Here is a 26,598-nt window from a genome sequence, read left to right on the forward strand (position 1 = left end):
AGGAATCTGAATCCCAAGACCTCTGGGCCTGCGTGTAGGATGCCTGCCAATGGATTTGGGAGCCTGTGAAATCCCAGGGTGAGAGCCTGGGACGGAGGATGCTCACCAGTTATAGCGCCGTACATGGTGCTTAAAACGATTGAATGCTGCCTGCCCTATCGATACGGGTTTTGGAAGGATTGAATTCTGCTCAGTTGATAGGATTTGGAACTGATTTGACCTGGAGCAGGAAATATATTATTAAAAAAAAAAAAAAGACCCTAAGTGCTGGAGCCCACAAGAGGCTGAGAAGCAATTTGGTCAAACGTAGCTTGGCCTTTTGGGTAGGATCAAGCTTTTTTACTGACTGGTGTTGTGTAGTTAAGGGTAGAGACTTAATACACCGTGGGCAGGCCCCCCTACGAGAGTCTACTATAGCCTCCCAATGGGAGGATCTCAGCTATACACTTTATTTTTATGGAGATGGGGGAATATCTCCCTAGGTCGCTCCTTTGGCCTTTTGGCTAAGGGCAATCGAGACTGAACCTCCAATTTGGGGTCTGCATGTAAGATGCCTGCCATGGATTTGGGAGTGTCCAAAGCCCCAGGCTGAAGAGTTTGGGAAGGAGGATACTTGCCGGTGGTAGCACTACAGAGGCTGGAAAGATTGAACTGAATTCTCAGTCGATAACATTTGGAAACGATTTGGCTGATTTGGCCTGAGACACGAAATCAAATGCTGGAGGCTGCAGGTGAGAGAGGAGCAGTGGAAACCCCCCTGGGCAGACCAGCTCACTCTCTCTTCCAACACCTGCTCTCTGCCGCTGTGTGACCCAGGAGGCTGAGCAAGATGGACCTAGGGTCTGACCCAGTAAATGGCAGTTAATGCTCACCAATCTGACAAAAGAAATGCTAGACATCGTCACCGTCATTAATTCGAGCCCTGTACACTGTCCTGTAAGTGTACACTGCACTAACAGACCACGGGAAAAGCACGCTCCCCGCCTGCAGAGTCCAAGTCTACCACTCCTACTCACGCTGACTACTGCACTGCTCTTACCTCCCTTTGGAGCAAGATGCTACTCACCCTGCGGCAGGACACCCACATCTGGCCCTTACAATCTAAGCTGGACAAAAAAATTCCCAATGAGACCATTGAGAAGAGCAAAAGAGAGACTGCTAAGGAGAAAAGGGCTTCAGGGAGGGGGCAGTTTTAAGGATCAGTGAGAGGAGGGCTCCAACCCAGACACCACTCCAAGCATGGGGACAGCACAGACGGTGGCATGAAGCCACAAGTGAGGCTGAAGCATCAAGCAGCCCAGCTAACACCTGTCCTGCCAGCGGGTGCACGCAGGTGAGGCAGCTCGGTGCCTCCTGTGTTGGAAAAACATCGCGACCGTGCTGTTCTCCACCAGCCTCTCACCCTCATGCACGGTGGCAGGAATCTGGTTTTGCTTTTCATTTCAAAGCAGGTGAGAGCGTGAAGTGCAGGGAGCGCAGCTGTGTGCGAAAGCGGCTGAAAGGCACAGCGGCAGCCACACCAAGTGCGTGGGAGGAGAGCCAAGATCTAGTTATACCTATCTACTCATGCAGCTGTCTCTCTCCTGCTCACTCGCACATGCTGAGAGATGCACATCTGCCAGCGCAGACAGACATAGGCAGACCTCCTTGGCTTTCCCCTGGCAAGTTTGGCATTTGAAACATTCAGCAGTTCCTCGCTGAATATGAAATGCATACAATTATATAATATACACACACATACGTGTGTGCTATTGTATTATGCATGGTATATTTAGACATATGAATGAATCACTAGGGACCAGGCTAAGAGGCTCATGGCGTACCTTACTCCATAAGCAACTCTGTCTCCATAAGCAACTCTGTCTCATACTCCATAAGCAAGCAACGCTGTCCAGGCCCAGTTGGGTCTTTCTCAAAAGTTTCAGAATCTGAACTTTTTTTGCTTTGGAGGGGGAAAAGGGGAAAGGAAAAAAGATATATGTCCCTTGTTTGTCAGGACATGTGGTTTGCTAGTCGTGCTGTCCTGTGCTCCCCGCAAGCCCCGAGAATGCATCCCTGTGCCCAAGTCCATGTCCAAGTTTGGAGATGAATTGCAAACCTAGGCTCTGAGGGTGATTCTCTCTGCTGGACAGAGTCATCCAGGAGGCCCTGATTGCAGGTGCTGGAAGGGGGAGGTTACAGCCCCACGTGCCGGGTCTGGGGTGCAGGGTGGGTGCGGGAAAGGACAGTCAAAGAGCAACGTGGACGGCTACTATCTGCAAGAACATTTTAATGCTGCTTCTACACCTGGTCATTTCTGAGGCATCCACTTGCCACCCTCCTACACACGCCGCAAGCCTGGGAACCAGAGCCAAGCTGCAGAAAGTCACCGAAGCCGGCCTTTGTTCCAGAGCAGATATGCTAGGCTGCCCCAGCCTGGGGGCAAGCGAAGCCATCCCCTCGACTAGGAGCATCCAAGCCTCACAAGGGATGGAAAAGGTGGCTGGATCTTGGAGCTTTCGAGGCAGAGCCCCCCTGGATGCAAGTAAGATGAGGCTTTCACGATGCCGGCGGAAAGGACTGCGCTAGCTAAAGCTGATCTTTCTTTTCCAGGGGAAAGAGTGAAGCCGGGTCAAGGGGCAGCAGGACTCAAGTGTTCACTTCTAGTCTAGGGAGCTGCTTCTCTGCAAGCAGGGGCACGATCAGTGCTGCATAACCCCCCATACCGAGAAGCAGGAACGAGGCTCATGCATGGAGTTACGTGCTGAAGGCAATGTCAGGCTTGTCTAAAAACCTGTCAGGATCCCACATCACCAGGGCTCGCTCTCCGCCGCTGCCTGACAGGTACACTTCAAAAGTGTCGTTCCACTTAATCCCCAGACAGGAGCTGTCTGCAGTGGCGCCGTGGAGCTGCCGGTGATCAGCTTTCAACACAGCTGCATCTTCCACGGGGCTCCTTGCATCTTTCCACCCTCCCTTACGTGCCACCGCTCCCATGCAGACGCACGCAGAGCGCAGCCGCGGTTGGAGAGCAGGCTCCATTCAAGGAGCCACCCAAGTCCTGTTCCAGACCTGGCGGGGAAGGCACATTTCTTTCCTGCAAGAAATTCTGACTTTTCAGGCAAAAAATCATCATCCAAAAGCAGGAGGGAGAAAACAAGAATATTTTCAGGGAAATCCCCACCTCTCGTGTGTCAGGAATACTGAAACATGCTGTTTCTGAGACACAATATGCTCCTCAGGGTCCCCAGCAGCTGCTGTCTGAAATAACACCGTTCTCCTTTGTTTTGTGGCTTCCTGGATGCTCCCTGGAGCATCTCCGATGGTGCACATCAGCCAGTGGCTGTCAGGCCTACCAGGTTGCCTGGTGCCAGGACAGCTCCCCCAAGGTGACTTATTGTCAGGTATGAGACCCCAGAACCAGTCTGCTTCATTTCAAAGCCTGCTTGCGGGAGCTATTCTCACACCGTGATGCTGAGAGACCTGCCTATACCAGTCCGAGACCGGTGACCCTGCAAGTCCACCTATCTTCTGACTGGAGCAGAACAGCAATTGCACCAAACAGTATCACCACGCTAGGGAGATGCATGCGATATCAGACTTGTGCATCCCGTCCTTCCCATTCCCATCTTGTCCTCCTCTCCTCCACACCCATCAGAAACCCAGTGCGAGGGACGGATGTGCTGAAGACGGTCCCAGAGCAGCACAGAAACCCAGCGCACATCAGGTAGGTCTGCTCAGGGTCTCACCAGCATCAGCCTTTAGCATCTGGGGCTACAAGGCTCTGCTTCTTGAGGCTTGGTGGGGAGGTGAGGGGGCGAGAGTAGTACGTCTATCCACTTCTGTGCCCCATGCATCAGACCTGGAGACGAGGCAGCGAGGCTACCCTGCAGGCACGTTCCCCCCACATCATTGCTCTCAAAATCCCAGTGTCACGCAACGCTCGAGAGCAGCAGTGGCTGCAGCACTGGGGCTTCGCTGCTTCATTTCCGAGTCTAACGCAGGCCGGTGGCCACAGTGCTCAAGGACCCACTGAGGCACCACTGTGCTTCCACAGCGATGCACAAGAAAACCCACGAGATGCAAAAAAACTCCCTCCCCCACTGCTGTGAAGTGGTGCCTTAAGGCCCGGCTCCTACCATGCATCCAGCCACCTTCGCCAGCTTGTGAGAGGAGAAGGGGAAGGCCTCATTGCTCAGATCTGTGTCGAGCAGCTCCTGAAGGACCGTGCGGCTGCAGAAAGAGCAAAGGAGGAAAACAATGCTACAGGTCACTACATCGCTCGCCGACAGCCATCGCAGTCACGCTGGCAGTCCTGCCGCAGGCGTGGGCCGACGTGTAGCCTCCAGGCAGCCTGGGAGGGACACGCTGTGCTGTTCCTCTACCTGGATCTTTCTTACCTCTGTATTTTTGGCTCAGCGGGAAAGGTGCTACCGCTTCCGCTCTATTATTGCTAAGACCCACCCCGCGGCCCCCTTCCATCCCCACCACCCAAATGTAGAGGAGTCTAGAGGAATGAGAGCATTTTCTCCCCTCTGACATTGCACTCCCTGGGTCCTTGTTGGTTGTAGCTCAGGGAGGAAGTCTGGTTTTATTTCTGCATGGCTGTCTGGTGAGGGAACCTGTCTGTGGTGTTGGTGATGGAGGGGATAGTCCTATGACCCACATCATCTCCTCAAGTGACTTGGCCAATAGGCTAAGGCACCTAAATACTTTTAAAGTGGGGGTTTTGTGCCTCAGTTTGCTTGCAGAATGGGGCACTACCCAAAAAAGCCAAATTTTGTGACGTGTGGGGAGTATTCGGACACTGCCGAGACCGGGGCTGGCAGGTACTGAGGTTGATGCAAAAGGCTGTTATCACTGGAGAAGGGGAAGAGGATTCAGGCCTGGGGCGGACGTCTTCCCAACTCTGCATGACACTGGGTAGACACTTCCCCTCCTTTCTTATTCCTTGGCAAAGCAGTTCCAAAAAGTGGGTTGGTGACTTCTAGTCTGGGATCCCTGGGTGAAGGGCTCTGGACAAAGGCATGGCATTTTTCCAGCCTAATGCAGGATCCCAGTCTGAGGATCCCCTCCAGACTCCCACACAGCTGTGACTTCGGTGACACCGCCTCCTACCTAATCCCCGCTCTGCTTTCAAGGCTGGGGAGACATTAAGAGTGATGGGAGCTGAGACTCCTCCTGACCTGTGGCTTGGACCAGAGCTGCAAAGAAACCTGATGGTTAAACCAGAGTGACACCCAGTGAGCAGGTCTGGCCATGGCTTTGCGATGACCCTGGCTCAGTGAACTGGCTACTGCCTCCAGCCAGGCCGGCTCCTTCCCACATGCTCTGGGGCTGATGCATTATCAGTAGCTGACGTAGCGTTGCAGGGTGCTATCACATTTAAGTAATCTCTCCATCAATCCTCTCAGCTCTGCAAAGGGCTGCAAGGGAAGAAGAGGACTTCCTCCCTGCCCCTACCTCTCCTGAGCTGAGACAGTCCTCTCTGCCCCCACTTCAAAGAGGCAGGAGCAGGCAGGGAGGGAGACGGGAGCTGGGCAGCACTAGCTAGAGTCAAGAAATGTACTCCTCAGCTGTGTCTTCTTCACCTGCCTCTTGATGCGGATTAACCCACCCTGTGAATTAATTCATTAAGTGAGTCTGACTGGTTGCACAGCCTCTTAATGGCAAGCGCTGTCAGGCTGGGGAAGAGCATCCCCAAGGTAAACAGAGACTTTAGGAGCAACCCAGGCAATGCATGGGAAGGAAACAGTCTTGTCACGGTGGCTGGGTGGTTAAGTCAGTGTTTCTCAACCTTTTAAGTAGCAAGTACCCTCTAACTTCTGAAAATTTGAATAAGTACCCCACCACTCAATTTTCCAGGGGATTTTATATTTACAGACTAATGTGTGCTATAAGTTGGAAGAAGGGCTGTGTATATAAGTCCATGATATGACAGATGTCTGATCTGGTGTTGGTAGGGTTGCCACCTCTTACACCAGGGGTGCACAACTCAAGTATGTACCTGGGCTAGAGGTGATGTTGGCCAAAGCTAGGAGGGCTGAACCCAGCATGGCACACCAAATTATTACTGGGGAATTAAATTTTTTAAATTGCACCACATTTTTTGCTGTAGTTTTGAGAGGAAAAGAGGGCAAGGGAGAGAGTGTTGGGGCACCCATGTACCCCCTGCCTGTGTCTCGCGTACCCCCAGGGGTACACGTACCACAGCTTGAGAAACTATGGTTTAGGTGATCATGGGGAAATATGTATCAGAAGGGACCACTTGTGGTCACCTCCTCTGCTCTCCATTGTAACGCAGGCCAAAGGATGACATGCCCTAATCCCTGCAGCTGCTCTCGTTTCCTTCCTCAAACCCGCTCAGAGCAGGCACTGAACGCTGAAGCTTCATCCCACCCTGAGGCTGGAAAGTTCAGCAGCTGAACTCGATTCAACCCAAAGGGAACAGAGAGTTCATTTCCATTGGAAACATGCAACCCACTCTCCTCTGAACCAAGGCAGGAGGTCTCCACCCACAGCACAAGCCTGCAAAGACTTGCCCTGGAATAAAGGGCTAATGGTGAGCTCATGGCAATGACAGAGGCTATTTCAATGGCTTCAATAAAACCAATGAAAATACTCACAGGAGATGGGAGTACGGTATGGACTGGATCCAGTGTCCTTGCTTGCAAGGTATGGCATAGGGATCTGCACCTCTTGGATACCGTATTCTCCAATTCCTGATGAAGGGAGTAGGAGAAGGAAGGGTCCTGACTCCTCTTCCCAGCACAGCCCCCCATTGCACCACTCAGCTCAGTGGAGAGGGCTAAGCTGGCTCCCAGAATCACAGAGACTTTCCCCTCCATCTCCTCTAAATCAGCCTTCGTCAGCGGGTGGATAAATGCCAGGCCCTTTCCGGCCTTGAATTGGTCCTAACGAATGCTGGCTTGTCACATATGACAGATACAAACATAAAGGCTGCTGTGACACCGCAGAGAGGAACTGCAAGTATCCGGCACATTAGAGCCCTGCCAATGCTTTTCAGGACCTGCAGGCTGTCTCCAGCTCCTGTCGAGTCTCTGTGCTGAGCTATTCAGACTGAAACTTGCCTTCCCGGCTCTATAAATAGTGCGTTTGCTCTCGGGCCCAAAGCTCTGTGTGGGATGGGGGCGAAAAAACGAATAAAGGCACCTCGCAGCCACATTCAGATCCCAGCGACCACAGGGCAAGGCAGAGGGAAGTCGGTGGAGTTCCTCCCAGTGTGCACCTCCCAGTGACAGCACAGTCTGGCCTGAATTTGGATGCCAGTCAAAGAGCAATAGGCCCAGTCTCTTGGAAAAGAGTGCAAAATTGGGCATCCTCCCCACAGGGTACATCTGCGCTGCTCTTGAGGATGCCATTAGAGAGCGTGTCCGCTGACTTGCACCTGCCCTGCATGCACCAGGCCTGGAAACAAGGCTGCGGAGATGTTTTGGGAGCAGCCCCATGCATGCACTCAAACTCTCTGTCTCCAGTATGCGTGGGAGAGGAAGCCAATGGTGGCCCTGGTGCGCTAGGTGTGGGTAGGGCATCAGAGAAGCCACATAATTGTGCCTTCCCCATGGGCTGAGGTTGGGAAAGAGCAGCACCAGGCCTACTCCATGGAGCCCAGGTAAAGCTGGCCAGGTGAAACCAGCCAGCAAGGCTCCTTGGCCCAAGGTCCGTCCTGTCCCAGCCCCTTCCTCATACCTGCTCCCAGATGCTGTCAGCAAAGGGGCAATGTCAAGAGGGGGGGAATGATGGAGGTTTTGTGCTTTAAACAGGAAAGGACGGGAGTGTGGCCCAGCTAGGGATAAGGGGGATTCAGGCCAGAGCTGTGTCCCTGGGGTCTGCATCAAACTCTTCCCATAGTGCAGACTTCCTGCCCAACATGAAGAAGCTTGCATTGTGCACCTCAAAGACAGATCACAGCATGCCAGGAACTGGGTCTGGACCCCATCCAGATGCAGGGGGCTTTGATTTCATTTTAAACAGTAACACACTGCTGCTCAGCCCCCAGCAAGGGGCTCAGGGGTCAGCAAAGTGGGCAGGTACGCAAGGGTCAGTGCTTGCCGAGTGGAGCATCACTGAGAGCCATGCACCAGGCAGTCTAAATATTTGATGCTTCGTGGTGTGGTTCAGCAGCAAAAATAGCGCAGAGGAGCAAGGTGATGGGAGGAAAGGCAGGTGTCTGGAGAGCTCTGCTGAAATCTTTCTGCTCCAGTGCCGAGCACCGCGTTCGCTGTATGCTTGGAGAGGCTCCAGCAAGCAGCAGGGGTGGGGAGCTGATCTCCCTGGAAAAGTGTCACGCAGCCTGCCTGCTCCTCTAGGCCATGCCCCTTCCCAGCACTGGGACAAGTCCCTTCACAAAACCCCTGCTCTGGCTGTGCCCTTGCGTGTCCCTGAGCATGCAGGCATGTCCTACTTAGCCCATCCCCTTGCTGGAGGCAGGCTCCTGGCCCTGCATGGACACACGCTGAGGCGCAGGTCCTGCACGGATCCATGCCCTCTTCTGTCGCTCTGTGCCAGGGGCAGGAATAACCCCAGCGGGGAGCCCCCCACTGGCTTTGCTCCCCGTGTTCACAACCTGAACCTGGGCCAGCAGCATGCACACACCAGCCTGCCCTGCAGCCTTTGAAAGGGCTCAGGGCTGTCTGAATCCTGCTGCCCCTGTCAGTGTAAGCCAGAAGCTGGCCCTCATCCTTCATCCTGTGTCCACAACAACGTAAGGACCAGAAGACAGGCTCTCCAAATGCATGTCCTCCCCCTGTGCCATTAAAAACTCCCTTTGCAGGGGACCCCTGTCTTTCCTGCCTCATGGCACTTACCTCAAGGGGCCCTGGATGCTGATCATGCCCAGCTCCTCGGAGCAGTCCAGCAGCTTGCACTGGAACTTCATGTCCTGCAGCACCCTCATGATGTGTGACCAGTTGTGCTGAGCGACCGCACCACCGACAGCCAGGTAGTAGCCATCCCCTGCAAGAAACACCACCAGGCTTTTAGCCCTGAAGAGCCCCCGCAGGAGGAGAAAGCTGAGAAGAGGTTTTCTCAGCAGCTCAGGGCCTTGGATCCTACTTGGCATTGCTCTCCCGAGCAATGACTACATTAATTCATTAAATCTCAACATTTAAACAAAGCTTTAAACCCCACTCCTCCTTTTTTTTTTTCTTCCTTTTAATCATACCAACTTCACCCAAGGGAGACAGGTCTCCAAGCAAAACTGCAGCATGCAGACCTATGTCAGGGAGGGCATAACAAGCCTGTTGGCAAAAACCCTCAGATCTGAAGATAGTTGTGCCAGCAAGCCAGGGCTTCGGTTATGGGTTGGGGATGTGATGTAACTATGATGTCAGAACCCCGCTTCTGCTGGCCCATGCTGCATTTCTGGTCGGGGGGCTCTGTCAATACACCTATCTTGACACATCAACGGTGGCAGCAGCTGCCTAAGTCTGTGTCTGCGGCTGTACTCCCCGCTGCAGGTACATTTACACCCCTGCAACATGGTAATGCAGTCAGAACGACAGCACTGCATGAACCTTCTTGGCAGAGGTGCCAATGGCAGGTGCCTGGCACAGAGCAGCAGGAGGATCGGGTCCTTTCTGCCTCTAGAAAACGGCTTCTCTGAAACTCAAATCACCCAGCTCTTCCCCTCGGGGTGATTACTCTGGTGTTATGCAAGCAAGCACTTTCCTCTGACTTGGTCGCAACAGGTTCGTATAACGCTGACTTCGATTGTGTGCCTTCGAGTTGCCTCCTGCATGCATCTCTTTGCTTCCTACAAGGGATCTGCTGAATTCCCAAAGCACCAGCTCGTACTCTGCAAATCTTCCCCAGGAGGCATTCCCATCCGCTTCAGCAAAGATGCCTGTTCCTTGGGGCTTGCAATACTGGGCAGCTCCTCGTGGCAAATGCCTAGAGCCCTGGGGAATTTTTCCAACTATTTGAGTTGGTCTAATAAAAGATATCAGATTCACCCAAAGAACCTTGTCTGCCTAGATCCCTGGAAACAGTCTGCAATATCTTTTAGCAAAGACGCTGGGCAGCTACCACACTCTTAGCCAGTTGGCCTTCCCACAAAGGAAAGGACCCTGACCTGGAGGACTTTGGTGATGCTGAACCTGGAAGCCAGAGCAATTTATATACATGCCATGGACAACTGTATGCCTGATATCCACTCATTGGATGCACTGACAGATTCCCCTGTGGACTTGCAGAAATGTTCTAAGTGGAAAAAGGAAAGTCCTGGTAGGGGACACTCAGTAGAAAGGTAGCTGCCATGCCAATGTCCCCTGGCCCACACTTTGCAGCTTCAATGCAAAGAGACATGAAAAGAGGAGGAAACAAAAGCTGCTTCTGGAGGAGCACTGCAGTCAAACTTCCTGAGTTTCCAAGGGAGGACAGCGCAGGTCCCAGTCCTAGAGCATCTCCTCAGGAGGGACATCAAGCTCCAGGCTGGATCCCTCGCTGCTCTGCACCTCGTGGAAAGGCTGGATGTGGGAAACGAGCCGTCCAGCTGGCAAGTGGTGCGACCAGCACAATGTAGGAGTTGCCTATAAGCTGATGGGAGGCTGGGAGCTGGGAGGGGAAAAGGGGCTGCACCACAAAGCCAGCATGGTCAGTGTAAAAAAAAGGAAACCCTGCTCCTTGCTCCCTCTCCCACTGACCCCAGGCCTCACTTCCAGAAGCAGTCAGACCTCGTGGGCTGCAGACAGGAGCCTGGAAATCACCCTGATTTCTGCTGCAGTCATGTCAGATGGGAGAAGGGCAGTGGACTGCATTTTGTCAGTAATATTGAGAGGGGAGGGAAAAAAAACCCGGCCTGGGGAAGGGATCTGGGAGCTGATTAATGCTCCATAATCGATCCTCCCTCTGCCTTTCCTGCCACTACAAAACCGCACTCCAGTAATCTGTCATAACGATAATAAGTGCAGCCACCTACTGTAATTGAAAAATAGATCTGCTTTTATTAAACTCCTCCATCACCCATCAAACGTAGCAGCTCTGCAATCCGCTTCCCTTCACATTTCCTGCTTAGCATGTGTGTGCGTGCATGTGCGTGTATATGTATGTGCAAGTGTGCATGCATGTGCATGTATATGTATGTGCAAGTGTGCATGCATGTGTTTGTGTGCACGTTTGTGCATGCATATGTATGTGTGTGTGTTTGTGCATGCATGTGTGTGTGTTTGTGCATGTGTGTGAGCACAACAGAGAAAGAGAGAATTTAATGTCCATGAAAGGCAGAGAGGAATAGTGCTGGTTTCTGCCAAGCAAGGGCAGGCCAGTGTCAAGGAGGCATCTGTCACCATCCGTCACACAGCTCAAGATGCCCCCTCCCTCCTCTGCTCCGACTGGACCCCTCTCCTGACCCAAGACTTCTCCATACCCAGAGCCTGACCCACGTGCTGTTAGCAGGACTGAGGAAGACAAGTGGATGTTGACCGCCAGGTTATCTTCTCTCAGGCCTGGGGTCCAGGAGTCACCTCCCATGTGTGTTCCTCCCTTAAGAGGGGGAGCAGGGGCATCATTAGCAAACAGACGCCCATTAGGACAAGGCAAGGCAGTTTGGTGGAGCCAGCTTGGGCACGCTGCTGCCCTCCTCCACCGTAGCTGCTTAATGCCATTAGCGGCCTCCAGGCTGATTGCTCTCCTCCTTTCTAATTCCCCTTTATTGCAGCAGATAAGGACTGCAGGAGAGGTCACAGCTGCCATTCAGAGCACCAATGTCTGAATGAAACCCAATAAAGCCAATAAGAACCTGGTTGGTTTACAAGCACCCCGGGGACAAGGAGAAGCGCTAATCTGGTTACATCTACTGATAGCTGTGGAGGAAGTGGGGGGGATACCAGGTGGCTAGAATTAGGTAACCCAATCATCCCCATGCACTGGCCAAGAGCAACACGATTCCCTTCCCAGGGTGAAATTAAAGAGACAATGTCAAAGTTGCCAGGCCTCTTATTGAACCTGCGGCCACAGTTCCCCCCACAGCTCCCCATCCGTAATGCGGATATCATTGCACCGGGTTTCCAGGCTTGCTATGCTCCTGGCTTCTCGATAGGCAGGTCCACCAGGCACCGACCGCAGGACCCCATCCTGCTCCTGTTCCACCGCTTTTGGCAGCACTGAGCTGAGTGAGGCTGGCAGGAGCCTTTTTTTCAGGAGGGGCATTTGGGCTCCATGAAGGAGCAGCTCTGCTTTCATATTAAGCAACATGACAGGAGCTAGAAGGCTGCCAGCACATATCCCCAGCACCCAGCCTCCACTGAGCACAGAGCAATGAGCTGCAAGCCTCTGCGACTCTCCCTGCCCTATAGGGGTTCGATCCTTGACACATGCACGGCAGTGAGGCAGGAAACCTTGCTCAGTGGCCTAGGCTTCTCCATGTTATGGACCTGAGGATGGGGATGCGGCAGCTGCTCAGCACAGTACAGGTAGACTAGCCAAGAGCTGGGGATTGGAGCTGAACAAAAACACTGGCTCACCTTTCAAACTCAAAGAGGGAATTTTGCCCCAGCCGAAACTACCTGGTGGCCCAAATACGTGTCATGGGAAGCATAGGATTGTTGCCCAGGGTTTTACCTTCAAAAGCTGGAGCCAGGGAGGCCTGGCTGCCGGGACTGATTCGACTGACAGTCAGGTCGCTCTCGACACCACCGCGCTTGTTCAACATGCACGTGTAAACGGTCGATCCTAAAAACAGGAGAGAGCCGCTGGGGATCAAAACCTTCCGACAGCAGCTAGCAGTTGCAGTGTTGCGGGGTCGGGGGGACAAATCCTGCAATGCAATCTTCCCACTCACTAATGAGTCCCCTCCTCACGCGAGAACGCTCGTTAGTCCTTAACGTAAAACAAGGGAATCGTAATGCTGTCGCGTGCCCACCCCGTCTCACAAAGTTCCCCAGCGGAGGCATGCTCCGTCCTCGTGGGGCTGGGCCTCTCGCTAACAGACAGCACTGATCGCCTTGGAGCCGTAGGGTGAGAACAAATGCGGACTAGACAGTTTGAGCAACTAGCTTTTCCTTTGAGGTTAAGGTCAGGATTCAAAGCCATTCCTCTGTAAAGGAAAAGGTTAATGAGCTAACAAACAGCAACTTCACCTGCCCAAGAACACAGCTCAGCTGGGTATGCACATAAGATAAAGGCGACCTGTTGGGAAGCTGAGGGAACCGAGATTTAACAAGGCAAGCGAGGCCTCTGGAGGTTATCAAATGGCAGGAGGCTTTTAGCCCCAGATTAGAAATAAAGATTAAGAGCCCGAGGTGTAGCTGGTATGAATCAGCGCAGCTCCCCTGAAGCCCTGGTCGCTGTGCCTATTAACGCCAGCTGCAGGTGGTGGCCTTGCATCCATCTGCAGGTGGGAACTGCATGTAAGCAAGGGACGACCAGCTGAATGGGACAGATGTCCTTTGCCTGTCAGTTTTATGCTACTATTATATCTCTTGGACGTCAGGGGGTGACTCCCAATTTGGCTGGGGTGATATGATCCAGGCACCCCTTCCTGCCTGGGGCAGGGGGTCGGACCGGATGATCTGTTTAGATCCCTTCCGACCCTAAGTACTATAATACTATGAATTTGTGTTGTGCAGGAGACATCAGAGCTCCTGAATGATCCAGAGTTTGTCACCGCTACCTATTGCAGCCCGGTCTGCTGCCCAGGTGTGCATTCACACCTGGGCTTTGAGAGCCAGGTCTCGCCTCACTTCTTCCAGCTTCAGAAGTCCCCGGGTTTACCCTGTGTAAATGAGATCTGAATCCAGCCCTCCCAGCAGGCAGAGAGAGCCTTCCACCTCAAATGCTTCCAAACATCCTCAGCGAAAGCAATAATTAAAAAAAAATGACAGTTCAGGCCACAGCGCTTGTTTTGATTAAATATATAATTTTCTGGGGTGACCTTTTTGTACTGTGCTCAGCAGAAATATCCACAAAGCGGGCATTTTCGGAGTTGAAATAACAAGGTTGAACCCGTACCTGGCGACTTGCTAACATCAGCGGTAAACAGCCAGTCGGCCGCCTTGCTCGCCTCTGGACCCACCAGGTAGAATTTGCCGAAATAAGACATGTCAAAGACGGCCACTGCATTTCTGCAGGTTAAGCACTCCTTCTTGATCTAAAATTAAAGCACACGCAAATGAAGCGGCACCGTCTTTTCTTGCTCCACAAAAGGAAACATCCAGGCAAATTAGAAGCGTTTATGTAAGGAGACAGTGGAAACAATAAAAGAACATGTAACTCGGTGCTTTCTAAGCTTTCTGTAGCGCTTTTAAAGGATCCTTTAAAAATAGGTATTCAAATGCAGCATCTCTAATGACAACACCGCCCCGCTGATCCAACTCCTTCAATCAATAGCTTATCTTAGGAGACTGGTGCTATCCTGTCGAATTAGTTGTTATTTCCCTATAAGATTCATCTCCCAACAACCCGCCAGATGGGTTTAGCTCTGACTCCCAGTTCTCTCATTTTGCAGCAAAGAAATACTAGAGTTTTAAAAAGGGCTCTTCGTTCTGTGTCTGCTCTGAGGTCCTTGTTCAATTGGTAGGAGGACAAATTTAAACTTTTCCCATGCTTTCTCTCGACTCTTCAATTTGGGAGGACGGCAGTAAAACTCCTTCTGGATGCTTTTTTGATGTTTCCGAGCATGGACAAAGGTGGGGCTGGTTTCCATATTTCCAAACCTTACCTGCTGGGTTTTGCAAAACCAAAGCAACAGGGGTTTGTATCTGCATCTCATTTGTCTCACCCGACCCAAACCTTCACAGGCTGCGCATGTCGTTTTGAGAGCAACAGTCCTGTTTTTTATCTCGCTTAAATTTTCCCCATGTGTTTCTCCGATAGCTCAACAAGGAGCTCTTTTTTGAAATGCTCAGCCTGCTGTGGACTCATGCCTCCAAAGAGAAAGCTGTTGGATGTGCTTGAAAACTGATTATTTTGATGGTGAGTGCCTTGAAAGTCATGCGTACACGGGCCTCACGAGATGTTCCATGTTTTTCACAATGCACCGGCGTGAAATTTATCCCGTAAACAGGGGCCAGCAAAAGGATTTAGGCACTAATTAAACTAATGGACCAGAATGGATTCCACTTGAAAAGTTATGATGCTTATTGAGCATTTATACAACCCTGTAGTTATGTCTAGTGTCTGATAAAGCAAAGATACAGTCCCTGTTCCTGATTCCTCTTAGCCCAATAAAGCGGTGTGAACCAGCTGTCCTGTGATAAAAGAGCTGAGATCTCCAGATAGGGAGTCCATCGACTCGCACGTCTTTGCTACTTACAGTGTTGTGATGAGGTGGGAAATCAAAGGTGTATTCATCCCCCAGCAGGTGGTTATAGGCATAGGCTTCATGAGGCTTTTGGTCGTAAGCACCGTAATAGTCATAATCCAAAATCTAAAAATAAAGCGGGGAGGAAAGAAAGACAATGAGGAAATACAACCCACCGTGAAGTATGGGGAAAGGGCAGAGGGGACTTGGAGCAGGTCTGGGCAGCAAATCAGCTTTTGCTTTCCAGGTGATTTGGATGGGATTTTGACCGTATTCAGCCCATACCTGGAAAGCAAACCACTGCAGACCATTGCAAATCCCCCTCGCCCTCCCTTTTGAAATACGAAGGAGTTCAGATCTGAGGTTCAAGCTGATCTACTGATTGTGAACATCCCCCCTCCCTCGAAACCAAACCACCCCCCGTTTCAATCACCAGCCTCCCTGTACCATTCACCAGGGCTCCATCGCTTTACCCCATGGTGCTGACGTTTGAAATACTGCCGTGCTTACGGGAGCTGCTCCTTGTGTGTTGAACCAGCCAGGTCTCTCCCAGCCGTGTCTCTCCTGGAACACGCAGCCTTGCTGTAGCAGCTCCTTTGCAAGAAGGGGACAAAACACATCCTATGCATTAGAAAAAGCTGGGCGATAAGCACCTGATTACACTGGACTCCGTCCAGTCACTTCCAGGCTGTAGCCATTAAATATGGATTCAAGGGTAGATCGCATTGTGAACAGGCATCTATTAGTTGTTGCATAACATGGAATTTGCCTGGATGGCTAGGCTCCAGCCTGGCACAAGCTAATGCAGCCTACAGCAGGTGTTATAATCAGGGCCTTACAGTCATCGCTGGTATAACAGCAGATACCCTTAATATCCCCATAACAAACTTATCCTTTGATCCAACTGGGGTAAGTTATTCGTCTGACTACTACCCTGTAACAAGGAATTGCTCAAGTCCATCATGCCAAGTTCATGCCATGTAGCATCAATTATGAATTGACTGACAACAAGCCAGATGTTCCCCACAACACGGCTCCAATACACATGTCTACAATGGTAATATTAACAGCGTTTAATATTTAGATGGCCCTTTTATGCCTCCTTCCACAGCCCAGACCTGCACATAGTAATTAGGCGGGCCACGGGGATATATTTGTTTTGTGTTTATGTTCAAAAAGAATAGTTTTTGTTGAATATTTTAGAAATGATTCACCTCTATTTATAAAACATAGCACATGTTCTGGAGCGCTGTGAATAAATACCAGGCTGTCAGTCAAACGGGCATCACTTATTAGGCAATCTATTAAAAAGCTGCATTCTCGGTAACAGAGAACAACTGAGCTGTCAACTGAAAGGGGGAACAAGGAAAGGGGGAAAGTCCATTTTGCTGCTCATATGCCAGCTCCGCATTGGGGAAAGAAAGAGGAAGGGAAGGGGAAATGGTGTCACCTGAACTAACAAGCTGAAACTGGCTTGGGAAACCTGTTTTTTTTGATTCAGGCCTTATTCAGACTGGTAGGAAAGCAAATGGACCCAGAGCAGTGGAAACAAGACTGGCATCCAGGAGTGAGTCTGAAAATCGGGACTCCTGCCAGGGCACTGCAATTTAAACATTTGGGCCACAAGTAACCTGCTGAAGAGCGTACAACAGTGCATCGTCCAGGAGCCCAGATAGCATTTCCCTTATGGAAAACTGAAGAGCATTTAGCACAGGTTTAAAACCTGTGCCAGGGAGGCCCAGACCAGGTCGAGCTCCAGGCTATTTAAACATCTGTCTCTCTCTTTGCCTCAGCCCCTTGCTCGTCTCACGTTTGCAGGGTATGCAAGTACTTCCTTTCCTTTTTCATGCCCTCGTGACAAGGTATTTAGCAGATTCACTGGAATCCGACAGGGCCGGCCCGTGCCATAAGTGTTTCTGCTATGACCCCAAATTGCAACCTCCGGGCTGTCCGCCACGTGCCTTAGACCCCACGCGAGTGCAGTGGTGAATGATAAGCTGGCCATAGCACAGTACCAATCCCTCGAGACAGACCAGAGAGGAAAAATGAATGTCATCTTTGCAGACCTGCTTTGAGAAACCTTCCTTTTGGAGCTGTTCTGCTACCACATCCTATCAAGGTCGTGTTCAGCTCAAGCCAAGCCGGCGTGGTGTTTCCGAGGGATTCGGAGGCAGTCACAGGCCGGGAACAGAAAGCCTTGTAATCTGCCACACGCCACTAGCCTGCTATTAATACAGCGCCATCTGCTTAAAAAGCATCGCTCTCCCACACCACAAGCCCCGCGCGTCACTCAGCGAGGCTGGCGAGACAGCCAGGGAGAGGGCTGGATTTTAACGAGCTCCATCCCAAGGTGGTTCAACCACCTGGGATCCTTTGGAGCAGCTGGGGGAGGAAGCAGGAGACCTGCAATCACGCTGAGCAGGATCTCACCTCCTGGCATATTTCTCTCTCTGTCCTACAGCGGCACCAAACCAACCCCAGGACAACGTTCGGCACTAGCCATGCAAGAGATGGCTGCATAGCTGCTGTATTTCGTGGAGTTGTGCCTGCCCATGCTGACGGTGCACCTGCAGTCCTGGGGTAGCCCTGCTTCCAGTCTTCCCCTTTCTCAGCAAGTAAGTTGTAGGTTTTTTGTGCTGCTTAATGGTTCCCCTGGAAGCCAAATGAGAAACTGCTGTTACAGATCCAGGGCCATCAATTGCTGCGGATTTGCATGAATGAGGACATGTTGATGGACAAGCTTTGGTTAGAGAGATCCTGATGCCTGGCTCCCTCAAGCCATCCCTTCCCACAAGGGTCGGCCCCCTGACCTCGTGCAGTGGGTCTTTCCTCATGTTGCGTCCGGCCAGCGGCTCGTCATATGGGAAGACAACCGAGTAGTTCTTGGCGTACGACTCGTGGCTTCGCTCCCGTATCCAGCGGTTGTTGTTGGTGAGAGAGTGGTGAAATCTCCTGAAAGGCAAAGAGGAAGGAGCCTTCAGGAGCAAAGCCATCGATGTATCACCCACCTCCCATCACTGCTTGGCTCACCAGAGTCTCCGGCTGAAATGACAGCCCCCATTGTGTTGAGAGCTGTACTTGCAGGTAGTGAAAGACAGCCCTGGCTGCCAAGAGCTTGCAATGCAAGTAGATAAGGGAGCACACCCTAAGCATACCCCACATTGCAAGGCTCCCAGCCTCCTGGAGAAGGATGTCAGGGCAATTTGAGGGAAGGCATAAAGAAGGCATGGGGCTGGAGTGCACTGTGCTACAACTGTTCTCTATTTTCCAGGCCCTACAGGCAGCAGAATTGAAGTCACAGTGTTATAACCTGGCTGATTACCAGGTATAAGACTCTTGGGCTCTGTGTAGGCTCCTTGACGGTAGCATTGGCACTGTCCTGAGCCCAACAGAAAGCTTCTTGTCACTCTGTGCTAAAACCTACGTCTTGACCAATGACCAACCTCTGTCTTGACCCTTGCTTTTTCAGTCTTGGCACTCAAACCCCACAGTTCTGCATCTGCACTTCAGTTATAACCATTAGTACCCCTGGTATTTCAGCCCTGGCTCCCCATAATGCACCTGTCACACCTCAATCCCTTCCTTTCACCTGGAACACGGTTTGTCCATAAAGAAACCGGTTATGAGCGGATACCCTGCAAGAACGTCCTCCTGGCTGGAGGAGCTGGGAGGTCTCTCCGTGCAGCTGCTTGGGAGCAGGGCAGCGAGTCTAGGAAGCAGGAATAGGAATCCTATGTCGTGCAACCTTACCGGGAGCGTTTCACCCCTCTTCACACAAACCCCGGCTCTCATCCTGCAAAGATCCGCTGAGAGATGGGAAATGTCAGCAGCACCGAGATAAAACCAGCCAGGACAGGTGAACGAGGGAGGTAAAGGGCAGAGAGAACGCTCCTTTGCTTTTCATCGGTATAAAGGTCCCAGTTCAGGTACACAGTCAAATCTCATTGATTTCAAAGGGAAATAAGCACTTGCTTAAAGGGTGTCCTGACTCAAATGTGAGCACAGCGAGCTGAGGGGAAGCCCCGATTGACACCTGGATCTTTAAAGACTGAGCAGAGCCCCCTCAGCCCTTCCAGCAGTCCTGCCAGCTCTGACTTCCTCTCCAAACCCTCTGAAATGCTGGCAGAAGGCGGGGAGAGCAAGGGTGGGTTGGTCGGTTTTATATAACCCTGCTGCTTTGCTCGAACAGAACAGCGATTAGCATTTAGTTCTCGCTGCTCAGGAGCTAACAGCATTGCAAATGCCCACTCTGTGTTATATCACCAGAGATCAGCTCCAACTGCGGGACTGGAGCCTGGGTGCTGAGTTCCCACATGGCAGGGCAGGGGCTGGCTCGTGTTTGCTTTGGGGCCCTTTGGAAAAGAAGAGCCATTCTGCAAAAAATGCTGATTGGAGCTGGGATCTCAAATGCCCTCGCTCTTCCTTGTCTCTACCACGAGCCCCGATTGCTTTTTCCTCTAGACCAATATGCTACAACCTGGATACCTTGCTTGTCCTGGGCATTCACATCTGGGCTTTGTTCTCCACTCCCCTTTCCAGTGGTCAGCACAGACAGCAGCTGAACAAGCAGTGCGTTCCCCGTGGGTTTGTGTGCATGGCAAGGAATATGTGGGAGGACATCCACACAGCGAGGTTTCATGGGTCCACCGAGGCGCAGCCCGGAATAGCAATGACTACCTCTAGTGCCACCCTTTTGGGGCCTATGCAGAGCAAAGGGCATGGCTTCCAGAATTAGTTAACATGGTAAAATTTAGCCAGTGAAACGGGATAGCCCCAGCACTTCCCCTCTCCCCTCACTAAGCTGCATATATAGCGCCCTGTGCAAAGAGGACTTGCTCTAGAAGCCAAACCAAAATAAAGAAGGATCAACCCTACTGTATTCACCACATCCCCACCCCAGCGGAGTGTCTCTGCAAGCTAACGTTGCCTGTGTAGAGCATCAGATCCTCCGTAGATCTGAGAGGAACACAAGCATTAAGCTCCAACTTCTCACATCAGCATCACTATGCAATAAGGATGCTCAGCTCATTGAAAGGGGTAGGACAAACTCCAGAGCCCATGAGACGCCTGATGCACATCTCCCAAGCAATGCACCTAAACACAGTTTTTAATGGCTCCTGTAACGTCTCCTTCCAGATGCGAGGGACAAGGAGCAGGAGGAATGCCATCCAAGTGAGACATGGGAAAACTGGCAGGTCCTCCTTGCTCACAACTAGGACTTAATACACATTGTGATCGGGATAGAGGCGATGCATTCTCCCAGCCTATCTGGCCAGCTCTTTTCTACGTGGTGCTCTGACCATCATCAGAAGAGTGCACGGAGGATCGTTGTGTTGTGTACCTCGTCCAAAGTAATAGCAAACTCCCAGTCTCAGCTGGTGAGAATCAATGCAGCACCAGTGAATTCACTGCTTGTTGGCATTGCTGTCCCAGGTCTGACAGCATCCTGAGCCGGACCGTCCACCTTCCTGCACTTGGCACGGTCGCTGCTGCTTGGGCAGGACAGATGCCGTTGTCCATCACCCTACACATTTCCACCAGGGAAAAAGGAGCATTAAATGTCACCATCCGTCACACTGAGCACAGAGTAACCGCAAGGTGCCCAGCAGTAATCAATTAGTTCTCTCCCAGTATAAATGCATAGAGACTGGGGACCAGCCTCTATGGCTTTCACAATGCGCCCCACGGCAGCCACCTCAGCACAGGACTAGGCTAGCCTTAGTGAGAGACTGGGCAATATACTGAACAAGGCTTTTTCGACTTCCAAGTGGTTCTTCTCAATTCCCGTGCATTTTGTCCTCATTATCCTAAATTATCAAATGCCATTGAAGCCTCAAGAACAACTAATGAAGGGGATGATGATCTAGGCAGTAGCCTCAGACGCTGCTACGTGTTACCTCCAACAAACACGAGCGGTCTGGGAGACCAGAGAGGCGGTTTGGGGACAAGCAGGACAAACACGGGGAAGGCAAGATACAACCTCAAAGGATCTGTTTGTCAACTCTCCTCCATCCGATCTAAAAATCACTTATTGCAAGGAAAGCAAATGCATGCCACATTATACAGTCAATGTTCTGGGTGCCTGAATATACATCAGGGCTTCGAAAAACAAGTGCATAATTGGCTCTGACTAATGCATAAGTGTCTGGGAGGCAAAGTCCCAGCTGTACCGAAACAGTAACAAGTATGTGACACACTCTCCTTTTAGCCAGTCCCCTAAAGGATAAAAGCCTTCTACTGCAGGCAGCTGAAGGGATTCCTGCTTTAGCTCAGGTTTTGTGACAACGTGCTGCAAAGTCCTAGATTTAAACCCACTGCTGAGCCATGCGTGCAAGCAGTTAATTGTTACTTTTCTAAATCTCTCTTTTAACCTAGTTTTTTCCAGTGGGGAAAGTAAAGCACTGAGAAAGGAAGGGCTTTTCTTAAATTCACCCAGCAGACCAGTAGCTGAGCGGAGAGAGAACAGAGTATAGGTCTCTTAGGCAGAGTCCTGTGCTGTAGGCACTGGGAAAGCTCTGCTTCCCTGATTTCCATGGTCTGCGATGGTGAATTTGCACCAGAGAAGGGAGATGCTAAATTTGATTCTGTGTCCCGCTTCCAGACCTTAAGAAAACAAAAGGTGAGACACTGCCTGTGGATTGTGCTGTACCAAATCGAATGGCAAAAGTCACAGCAGGGACAACGGGCCAAACTGCAGGCCAGCCCACGCCTCAGGCCATTGGGATGTGCAGTTAGTTCCCCCAGGGTTGGTTGCCGGCAGCCTGCACACACCAAACTCCTGGATGCAGATTTACACCCTTGGAGCTGAGTCCAAAATATGGCCCCATGGAGGGGGAAAGGAGACTTCAGGCAAACTGAGCTGGCCTCTTGCACAACGCTGCTTTAAACACAGCCCTGCGCAAGTCGAGAGCCATGGACATTCTTCACATTTTTCATCCAATTCTCCCCAGACTGAAATATAAATAAAACCCAAAGCATTTTAAATTTGTTTGACATATTTTCATCTCTTAAACAGAAAACCTCCTAGCAGGAATGTGCCAGTTCAGCACATGCTCATATTATTATTAACAGAGACCTATAACTCATGGACAATAACCTCCCTCTCTCTTGCTGGTGGCACCTTTCCCATCCACTGATCTTGGCAAGCAGGGACGCGTTTTTCAGAATTACAGCAGGCTTCCTTCCAGCCCAAAGCCCCCAGGTCTGGAGCAGGAGAGCCAGACATCGGGCGAACGGCAAGACAAAGTGTAATTTATTGGGCCCTTTAAAACAATATTTTCAACTTTCTTCCCTGTTCTCTTCCTGCAGAGGAGACGCAGGGCACTTGGAAAAGGGCAGAGCTGAGCACAGCGACCAGAGGAAAAGGCTCTTTGCTTAGAGATGGGCCCCTCTCCCCCCTCTTGCCATCCTAGGACTCCCGAATGTGGGAGACCCCCCCCCCAACAAGAAAGGAAACCAAAAGACCGAGAGCAACCATGGATATCAGGCAGGTCAGCTCCCTGAGCCGCATGAGGTATGGAGATCCGGCTTATTAGTGTGTATTCAATCGCTGCCACCTTCAAAAGCCCCTGCCCATTGAGCAGGAGGGTGACTTTGTGATAGACACAAGAGCAGTAACAGCTGCCAGGTGAAATATTTACCAGCAAGCATTGTGAAATGAGCCATGTTTGCATGTGTGGAACAGGGAGGTATTGGAAAAGGAACTTAATAAGAAGAGGAACGACAAGATCTGCAGCAGAAGCAAATATTGACCCAGGTCTGAAACCCAGAAAACACAAAGAAGCCAAGCAAAGGGCTGGGGAACCAGGGCAGAGACAGAAACCGGCACAGAGCAAGGAGGCGCAGTCTGCAGAAGACCCACAGGAGCTCTGCACAAACCTGCCCAGGTCTGCTCCCCCCCCCCAAAAAAACGTGGGGTAATTGTGCTTGACTTCAGACATTTCTCTCAGCCCAAGCTATGAATATATGAGTTCATAAAAGTGACCTGTGAGTTTGTATCACATTAGCTGAACAGATCAAACTGAGCCGAAAACAAAAGAACTGAGCTGATTTTTTTCAAATGCCAAAACATTTCCATGCATTAGGGTTTTTGGCTAAAACATTTCCACGCATTAGGGTTTTTGGTTGTAGCCGTGTTGGTCTAAGGACAAGGTTCTTTGGGTAGACGCGAGATATTTTATTAGATCAACTCCATAGCTGAGAAAAAAAATTTTTTTGCAAGGTTTCAGGCACAAACGCCCTTCTTCAGGCTCACTCTCTCTCCCTATGCCTGAAGAACTGGAAAGCTTGCAAAGAACAATTTTTCTAATGGTTTAGTTGGTCTAATAAAAGATGTCACATCTACCCAAAGAACTGTGTCTGCCTAAAACATGCCTATTGCTTGTTTCACTAATTAGCTGTATTTAATGTTTGAAAACAGGTAGGAAAGGAAAGGAAAGGAAAGGAAAGGAAAGGAAAGGAAAGGAAAGGAAAGGGGGGGTGAGTAGAAACAAAATGGGCTTTCCTTTTAGGAGCAAAAAATCAGATACGTTTTGTTTTGAGTTGAACCAAAATGTGTCCCTTCTCTGACTTTTTGCATCATCCAGAGAGCCAACAAATAAGCTATTTTCCCTTTTTCTCTTCTTCTTACAGGCTCAGGCAGCTGTGCTATTCTTTGCTTCCTGTGCAACGTCGTTGTGAATGTTCGAACACCTACCACCTTTCACTCAGTTGTGGCTGTACATCAGTGGTGGGTGAAGTGATGCACAGACACATATCCATGTTGTAGAAAACTCATCCTCCACGTAGCTCCCCCGAAGCCGGAAGAGTTACGTGACGTCCCGAATGGCGATGTGGTAAAGTGCCAGGGGATCTATCGAGATGAAAGCTTCCGTCTTTGATGCTGGATTAATTACTACTATGTCTAAATGTTTCTGCTTACTCTTTCCGTTGCTGCTAACATACAGACACAGATGTCTGAGCAGGCAGCTGTCAACCAAGGGACTGGGAGGATGAGGAGGAGATAAAGGCCAGAACTGAAATCCATAAAGAGCAAAGACAGCATCTTCAGCAAACCTGAACCTGCCAAAGCCCAGAAAGCTTGGATGTGAATCACATGCCCTGCTGAGACCCAGACTCCAGCCAGGAGCTGTTATAAGGCACTCATAAGAAGGCAGATACAAGACAACATATGAACCTCAGGTGGAGATGTAGCTCCTCACTGTAGGATCCTGGCAGATGGACACCCGCAGTTTGCAAGAAGAGCGCTTCATGAGAGGGGAACGAGGACAGCAAGAAGGAATAAAGATGCACCATGGAGAGGGGAAGGAGGAGTGAGCTGAAATACAGGACCATGCATCTGGGGTTTCATAACTCATGCTCCTCACTCCTCATTCCTCCTATAGCCTTTGCCAAAGCACCAACTCCTCTTCTGGATCTGGGGTTTCCCTCCAGTAGATGCAAACTGGGAAAACACCAGCATCGCTGGCATACTGTATATCACATCAGGAATGTCCCCTGATGGGGAAGAGCGCAACACAAGAAGGCGAAGCCCAGCCTTGTTAAAAAGCAGCCTCAGGGTTAGATGGCTCTCCTGTTCAACCAGCGTGAGATTGAGAGGTGGGCTCGCGAGGGTGGGAGTACAGGCCGATAGGACGGGCTGCCAGTTTATAGCCGCCTGGGCACTCCACATCCCTTCAAGGGATTTTCAGATCTGAAAAATCTCAGCGTGGCAGAGTGGGAACAAAGCTGCGATGCTCCCTTCTGGATCTTGAACCTCACAAAGCTTTTTGCTTGCGTGCCGCTCCTCTTGCAATGTTGCAGCAGGGGCCAACCTAGCAGCCCCTTTCATCAGGGAGCTGCAAAATCCCGAGGCACCGAATACGACACAGGACGTCTTTCTACTGGCCCCTACTGGAAGAAGGGACGGACGGCATTTGCCTGGTTCCAGGAGTTTCTGCCGGGCTTCTTCATATTGCAACGTGATTTGAAAAGCTTTGCCTCTGACAAGTTGCTGTTGGCATTGCACCTGTGAAAACCCGACCCCAAGAAAACCTGACGGAGAAAGAAAAGGTGATTACAGAGCCAGCGTCGGCACGGTGCAAACCTCCCGGCCCCATCAGACTGCAGAAGGCGGAGGGGGGAATAGATCATCTTTCTCCAATTGAAATCTTCACCTCGATTATTAACTTAGAGGACTAGGCACGGTGCTAATTGAACAACAACAAAACCCAAATGTAATTACCCTGTCCTCTCCCGTCATTACAATCTCCTCGTGTCTGATGGAAGCTGTTTGCACGGAAACGGAATGAGGGAAATGAGATAAAACCAACATGTAAATTCATTAAAGCTATTAAGCGTAATTGATTCCAGCTCCTCCGAGACAGAGGCAGCTGCAGAGAGACCAACCCTATGTTCATAGAAAAAGTGACATTGGCCGCCCCGGACACCCGGTTCTGCCTAAGACCCCGTGCAAGCAAAACTGTTTTAGCAATAATGGTCCCAGTGTGGTTACAGCACAGCCTGAAAGCAAGAAGCTCCCAGCCATTCGCTCCAGGGCCTTGCTCTCTCAGCTCTCAATCCCACAGCATGAGACTATTGATCTGAGAAGCTAGACGAGCCATGCTAGAGAACAACCCGTGCTGTCAGAGGCAGGTACAATCTACCTGGAGTAACCATATGACCCATAACAATACCTCACCTTAATCAGCAGGCCCCAAAAGAGGTCGGTATCACTGGTCCCCATTTTACCAATGGGGAAACTGAGGCACAGAGCTGGATCATGCAGGAGGTCAATGTGAGAGCTGGAAATAAGGGTCCCAGCCCAGTGCTCCCTGCAGTACACCGCCCTGCTGTGTTTGAGGTTGGGCCCTGGCTCTCAGATGCCAAAGGGTGTGAAACTGGGGTGAAGGTAAGGGGCAGAAAGAGCCTTTGGGTTCCTCTTAGGACCGCATTCCTCCACCTGTTCAAGCATCGGGACAGACCCCAGACCCCAAATCCAGAAACGGATGCAGCCCTGGGAATGCAATCTGTAGTCCGCGCCAGCACCAGACCAACTGTCTCGCTGTTTATAACCGGTAGGAAACTTCTCTGTTCCCAACGTGCTGCTCTGCGTCCCACCTGGCTGCACCGGAGGGAGATGGGAAGACCCTGGCATTGAGGCCAGGCCCAGGATATCACCTTGGGAAGGGGTTTTTTTGGAAGCTGTTTCCTTACTTTGAGCCAAGCTCTAACTCCTCCACCCCATCAGAAACCTCTCAGCAGTGGGAATACAGCACACGCATTATCAGCACCAGGAGAGGCTCCTGATATGATCGCCCCTCCTTGCCTGCGCAGACAAAGCCCCCACTTCTTGTGGGGTGCAAGGGATGCTTTTCTGTCCC

General features: G+C 51.0%; 1 protein-coding gene across 5 annotated transcripts in view; it reads right to left on the reverse strand.

Moving 5' to 3' along the window:
* Positions 1–26,598, reverse strand: part of SARDH (sarcosine dehydrogenase) — a 74,308-nt gene that overhangs the window by 25,162 nt on the left and 22,548 nt on the right. For all 5 annotated transcript variants that reach the window (XM_059715656.1, XM_059715657.1, XM_014603834.3 and 2 more), the window contains 7 exons: positions 18,049–18,190; positions 15,749–15,832; positions 15,251–15,364; positions 13,948–14,086; positions 12,559–12,669; positions 8,808–8,955; positions 4,119–4,212 (listed from right to left, as the gene is read on the reverse strand). In XM_059715656.1, coding sequence (XP_059571639.1) covers positions 4,119–4,212; positions 8,808–8,955; positions 12,559–12,669; positions 13,948–14,086; positions 15,251–15,364; positions 15,749–15,832; positions 18,049–18,190 — 832 coding nt within the window. The remainder of the gene's footprint in view (positions 1–4,118; positions 4,213–8,807; positions 8,956–12,558; positions 12,670–13,947; positions 14,087–15,250; positions 15,365–15,748; positions 15,833–18,048; positions 18,191–26,598) is intronic.

Source organism: Alligator mississippiensis, chromosome 12, assembly GCF_030867095.1.
Source record: "Alligator mississippiensis isolate rAllMis1 chromosome 12, rAllMis1, whole genome shotgun sequence".
Lineage (NCBI taxonomy): Eukaryota > Metazoa > Chordata > Crocodylia > Alligatoridae > Alligator > Alligator mississippiensis.